Consider the following 6,296-nt stretch of genomic DNA (forward strand, 5'->3'; position numbering starts at 1 on the left):
CCCCGGACCCCCACGGCTCAGCGGCCCACCCATTCCTGCCTCTTCCCCAGCCCTCTTGAGGCGGGGCAGCGGAAGTGACCCCTCCCCAGGGGCCCTTACCCCTCCTCCACACCCCCATCTCCCAACCGAGGGGAAGAGGCCTGGGGGAAGGGGCGTCCCGGGTAATTCACATCCTTTCAGAACCTGGGTCTCGTGTTCTGAATGGGAGAGGCAGGCCTGTGCACACCGTGTGTGCGTGCTCCTGGGGGCATCACCTCGCTGCTGCCCCTCTGCTGCCCGTGGGGGAGGAGATCATCCTCAAGGCACAGGAACCGGCCTCTGGGTGTGCACACATGTGCGTGCACAGCTTGCACACTCACCCTCCCAGCCTGACCCAGGCAGACCCTGGGCCTGAGGCCGGGAAGCCCCCACCCCGAGGAGGGAGGCTCTGGAGGAAGCCACCTCGGGGCCCTGCAGAAGGGGCTCAGCGCACCTGCTCACCGCCCATTCCCTTCTCACTCACAGAAGAAGGCAGGCAGGAGCCAAGGCCCCCTCCCGAGGATGACACTAAACACGCAGCAGGAAGCAAAGACGCCCCTGCGACGGCGAGCCAGCACCCCGCTGCCCCTGTCCTCCCCGGGCCGCCAGCCTGGCCTGTGCGCAGCACCTTCCACTTCCACACAACCCCGGCACCCACGCCTGGGCCAGTCGGCCTCCCTCAACCCTCCCACCCAGCAGCCTTCACCTGCCCCCGACGGCTGGTCCTCTGAATCCAGCGACTCGGAGGGCTCCTGGGAGGCCCTCTACCGCGTGGTGCTGCTGGGAGACCCTGGCGTGGGGAAGACCAGCCTGGCCAGCCTCTTCGCAGGGAAGCAAGAGCGGGAGCTCCATGAACAGCTGGGAGGTAGGGACGCGGGGCTGGGCTGGAATGTGGCCAAAGGAGTGATCAAGGGCACAGGGCTGCCAATAACAGCTGTACGACTCACGCACTGCTCAGCCCATAGGGGCGTCATGCGCACAGGCTGTGACGTGGATATGCCCCCCTAGAGTTATGCAGGGCACAGCCTGCACAGTGGCTGTGGGAGAGAGATTCCTTGAATAGTGAGAATTTTGCCAGTTTTCATGGGTGAGAGATCTGGGATTGAGTCTCCAGTATAAAGAAATGGTGGACTTCCACCTCGCTTAGAAACCCCTATCCCCGCCTCTCCCCTGACTCTCGGATCACCCCAGCTCCATAGACAACCACCCATGGCCACCACGCCCTATGGCAAAACTAATACCCTGCCCAAAATGGAGACTCTCAGACTCCAAGCTCTGGGCCCTGGGTTCCTTTATTCCCACGAGATGCCGTGAGCAGGTGCCCTAGGATGATGGGGGTGGGGATAGGGCAGAGGAAATGAAGATAGGTTTTCGCAGGACTGGCTGAGAGGACTAGGGTAAGTGGGGTGGGGAGTTGGTTAAAAGCAGAGAGGAGGTGGGGGACACTCTAGCCAGGCCCTTTCTCCAGGCTCTGCCTCTCTGAGGGTGAGAACCCATACAAGACGTGCACATATGTGCACCTGTAGGTGTGACAGACAAATCGGGAGACTGAGGCTCAGAGAAGGTAACATGACCTGCCTGGAGTGTACAGTCAGCCAGGGACAGGGCAGGACTGGAGAATTCCCAGCCCAACTTTAACCCCACCACCCCACACTCATCCAATCAGCAAACACAACCACCAAGGCTGTCTCAGTACCTACTGTGCGCCTCATACCATGCTGGCAGCTGGGGAGACATGGGCTCCTCCTCCTGGGGCTTCTTGACCTATCAGGAGACACAGGCATCACGTGAGTGTGGCGAACACTTCACGGAGAAGTAGAGGGGGTGCAGTGACCATAAAGAGGGGCTAGGGAGCCACACCCTCCCCTGGCCTGCCGTCCTCCTGAGATCCAGCTCTTCCCTCCGTTGCAGAAGATGTGTACGAGAGGACCCTCACAGTGGATGGAGAAGACACCACTCTGCTGGTCATGGACACCTGGGAGGCTGAGAAACTGGTATGGCCCAAGCAGGATTTGGGGAGATGGGTGCTGAGCCTAGAACCAGACCCCTCCAAACCCCATAGCCTTTGCAACCAAAGACAGAACCTCGTGACCTTCACCTCCTTTGCTCACTCCTCTGATCCCCTCTCCACAGCCATCCCAGGATGTGCTTCTTCCCCTGCAAGCCTCCCCCTCGTATTAGCCCCCTCATCCCGCTCCACCCACCTGCGTTGTGCAGAGGAAGGAACACTGAATTTAGCATCAAATGTCTGAGGTTCAACCCCCTGTCTTTTTTGACCAGTTGTGTGTCTTTGTGACTTTCCTGCTCTGAGCTTCAGTTTTCTCACCTGATAAATAGGTCGATCATGCCTGCCTTCTTTACCAACTGTTTGCTTTCTTTAAGTTCTTATGCAACTTCAGAGAGTTGAGCAGTTTTGAGCATGAAAAAAAATGCTGAACATGGGCGAAGAATCAGAAATAATGACAACTCTTATTAATTATAATTTAGTAGCTAGGGGAAAAGGAAACCAAAGGGTGTCCTTCCCGGGCCCCTTCTCGAGCGGGAAGAGAGCAGCAGGCAGGGGCATGTCCCTGTTGTGTTTTTCTTATCTTGTTTGAGTTTTCCGTTTTTCTTGCTGTACAAGTAGTACATGCTCACTATAGAACTTTGAAGAATACAACCAAGCAAAGAGAAGGATCTAAAAATCACCTGAGATTCCATCTCTCTAAGGAGTAGGTTCCTCCCCTAAAACTCAGGGAGGGCCTGGCCACAGAGGATTTAGGAGGGCGGTGTTGGGTGGTTGACAAAAATGGCGACAGCTCTAGTGATGGGCCCAAAGGCTGGGGATGAAGGAGCTGTGCAGCCAATTCTTTTTAACAAGCATAGAAGGAAACCCAGGTCCAAATGAACATAATAAAGATGATGATTCTCTCTTTTTTAAAAAAATATATTTTTATTGATATTTTACAGAGAGGAAGGGAGAGGGATAGAGAGTTAGAAACATCGATTAGAGAAAAACATCGATCAGCTGCCTCCTGCACACCCCCTACTGGGGATGTGCCCGAAAACAAGGTACATGCCCTTGACCGGAATCGAACCTGGGACCCTTCAGTCCTCAGGCCGACGCTCTATCCACTGAGCCAAACTGGTTAAGGCATGATGATGATTCTCTTAACAGCAGCTGACATTTATGTAGCATCCTCTTCCTAAGTGTTAGCCCCTGTGCTAAACACTGGACATATATTATGACATTCAGTTAAGACAAAAATTATACAGTGAGTGTTCTTCTGATCCCTATTCTATGATGAGGAAATGGAAGCTCAGAGAGGTTAAGTAATGTGTCCAAAGTTCTCAGCAAGTGAGATCCAAACCCAGACCTGGAAGAACCCACAGTCTGCACGTTTATGCACTAGGATAGCCCCTTCATCTCCCCTGGGAGCATCACCTTCTGAACCTCCAGCTGAGGTTCCACTCCTTCACCCATTTGGTCATTAAGAAACACTTGCTGCCCTAGCCGGTTTGGTTCAATGGATAGAGCATTGGCCTGTGGACCAAAGGGTCCCCGGTTCAATTCTGGTCAAGGGCACATGCAGGAGGCAACCAATCTATGTGTATCTCTCACATCAGTATTTCTCGGTCTTTCCCTTGCTCTTCCACTCTCTCTAAAAATCAATGGAAAAATATCCTCGGGTGATGATAAAAAAAAGAGAGAGAAAAAAAAAAACACTTGCTTGGTATAAATCATTGGCCAGAACACTGGAGACCCAGCAGTGAATAAGGTAGACATGTTTTCTGGCCCCATGGAGCTCACAGGCTGCTAAGGGAGGGGCTATTTTTTTTGGATGCTGGTAAGGGAGGGGCTACTTTGAGGGTCCTATGGGGCAGAGTCCAGTAGATTAAGAAGAGTGTTCAGCGCGAGGGTTCCATTTGGGAGACGGAGGAGGAAGAGTGCTGGACTAGAAGCAGGGGCTGGAATTCTGTGCCCAGCTCTCTGTGTGGCCATGAGGAAGTTTTCTCTTCTCTGGCCCTTGGTTTTCCTACAAGTAAAATAAGAAAACTGAACCAGTTCCCCTGGTCAGTGACTGTGAAGGTAGCTCCCAAACAGGGCCCATACAGTAGCAGCCTTGTTGGAATAAGCTTCCATCCCTTCCATCGTTAGGCTAGTCAGAGAGGCAGAATCTGAAAGAACTGGGTGGACCTCTGGCTCATCCAGTAGTGCACTCACTTACTAGTATCTACCCATCAGGGAGAGAGAATTAAAAATCGAATTCTCAGGCCTCGCCCCAGACCTCATGAATAAGAACCTGTATAAGTAGAATCCTGGCATCTATATTTTAAAGTCACATCCCAAGAGATTCTTATCCACCCGTCCATGCAGCAACTGGCTTTTGTGATCCTGACCACAGAGCAAATTCTTCATAAATATTTGTGCAATGAATGAATGAATGAATGGTCAAGACTCACCATCTCATTCAACAGATGAGAAAACTGAGACCCAGAGGGAGGAAGGGACCTGTCCATAGTCAAGGTTGAAAACCCAGAATGAGCAGCGACAGCCACCTGACTCGGCCCACAGTTATTCGACCTGAGGAAGGATCGATGTGGCTCTTGAAAACTCACCCCCTTTGACAATGATGTTGACGATGGATCTGATGCTTTTCTATTCATCTATCTTATTTGGTTATCAGATAACTTTTCTGGCGTCTTTCCCCCTCACAAACAATTCCTCCATCACACTCAATATTTCCCACGCCTGACCCACTCTCTTCTCTCCTGCTCCACCTGCTCATCCTTTCAAATCCCACTCACAGGTCCACTGTGAACCCGCCCACAATCCACCAGGTTGAGTTCTTCTGGCCTCCCTTCCCCACCCCCATGGCTTCTCCAGCTACTTTCATCTGGGTACTTATCACAGTGCATTATAATTCTCCATTTCCATAGCCTCCCTTCTAGAATCTAGACCATGAGCTTTTGGAGGGCAAGAACTGTGTCTTATACAGTTGTTACCGAGGTGGTCCAGTCTGAGTGCTGTCCCTGACAACAGAGCACCAGCCAAAATGGAGTATCAAAATCATTCCAGTTCTTTCCTTTCCTTGGTCAAAAAACTTGCAAGTACTCCACTTGCCTCTCCCACCCCCTATCCTTACACCCCACAGTTGCTCCTTCATCTCTTTAGAACCGTCCTGAAAATGCCTTCCCTTGAAATCAGCCTCCATCCTCACTTCTCTCCCTTCCTTTTTCCTCTTTTGAGGAGACTGCAGAAGACCAAAAGACCTGTCTAATATGACTGATCCCATTAAACAGGCAAAGCGAGAACAGCTAAACAGCAAACCCTCCTTAGCAGGAAGAGGAACCAACTTTTTTTTTTTTTTGTCTCTAGTGCCCAGCCTACAGAAGGAACCAATGAATGAGAGAATGTAGTGAGGTAGTGTCATTAGCCCAATTTTTCAAGCAGAGAAACGGGCTCACAGAGGAACAGCGTATCACTACTTTGAGAGGAGAACAGGGAATTATAGCAGAATTTGTCCCTCAAACCTGCCCAAAGTATAAACCTTAGCTCCATCCCACCCGTTAAACCACCCCAGCCCCTTTCTCAGCCAAGGCCTCGGTAACCTCTGAGGATGGGCCTGGGGTCCCTCCCCTACAGGATGAAAGCTGGAGCCAGGAGTCCTGCCTGCAGGTGGGCAGTGCCTACGTCATCGTGTACTCCATCGCAGACAGAGGCAGCTTCGAGAGCGCCTCTGAGCTCCGCATTCAGCTAAGGCGCACACATCAGGCGGACCATGTGCCCATCATCCTGGTGGGCAACAAGGCGGACCTGGCACGCTGCCGAGAAGTCTCCGTGGAAGGTGAGCCCTCTGGTCCACCCTCCTTCTCCGTACTCCTCTCAGCCCCACTGTCACTGTTCCTGCTCTAGTGTGTCTTCATCTCAGAGACTGCCTGCCACCTACCACCCCCATTCTGCATCTCCTGGCCTCTGCCTGAAAGCTAGGAACCATTCCTGTCTCCTCTCGCACTCCCCCAAACCAGTCCCCAAATCCTCCCTTAACCCCACATTCCCTTCACCCCATTCCCATAGCCTCTGACCCATTCCGCTATTTCCACTTCAGCCTGGGCCAGCCCCCACCCTAATTCTGTACCCCCACTTAAGCAGTTCTCAACAGCTGCCACAGGTTCCCAGAACCAGATCTGACCTTGTCACTTCTCCGCTTAAAAATTCCCATTTGGCCCTTCATGCCCTTAGTCAGCGACACTTTATCCACCAGGCCTCACAGGCCTAGTCCTACAGGATTTTCAAC

At 52.4% G+C, this 6,296-nt stretch overlaps 2 protein-coding genes across 3 annotated transcripts in view; one reads left to right on the forward strand and one right to left on the reverse strand.

Moving 5' to 3' along the window:
- The window catches only part of REM1 (RRAD and GEM like GTPase 1), a 6,935-nt gene extending 645 nt beyond the window's left edge, over window positions 1–6,290 (forward strand). The window contains exons 2-4 of one of the 2 annotated variants that reach the window (XM_006089386.3): window positions 505–883; window positions 1,930–2,012; window positions 5,645–6,290. In XM_006089386.3, coding sequence (XP_006089448.1) covers window positions 541–883; window positions 1,930–2,012; window positions 5,645–5,914 — 696 coding nt within the window. In that variant the 5' untranslated portion in view covers window positions 505–540 and the 3' untranslated portion in view covers window positions 5,915–6,290. The remainder of the gene's footprint in view (window positions 1–504; window positions 884–1,929; window positions 2,013–5,644) is intronic. The other variant, XM_023754352.1, reaches the window with a different exon arrangement.
- The window catches only part of DEFB124 (defensin beta 124), a 20,533-nt gene that overhangs the window by 8,100 nt on the left and 6,137 nt on the right, over window positions 1–6,296 (reverse strand). Inside the window, exon 2 of the transcript XR_002829453.1 lies at window positions 1,733–1,782. The gene's annotated coding sequence lies outside the window, so the exon portion shown is untranslated. The remainder of the gene's footprint in view (window positions 1–1,732; window positions 1,783–6,296) is intronic.

Source organism: Myotis lucifugus, unplaced genomic scaffold (genome assembly GCF_000147115.1).
Source record: "Myotis lucifugus unplaced genomic scaffold, Myoluc2.0 scaffold_60, whole genome shotgun sequence".
In the NCBI taxonomy this organism is placed as follows: domain Eukaryota; kingdom Metazoa; phylum Chordata; class Mammalia; order Chiroptera; family Vespertilionidae; genus Myotis; species Myotis lucifugus.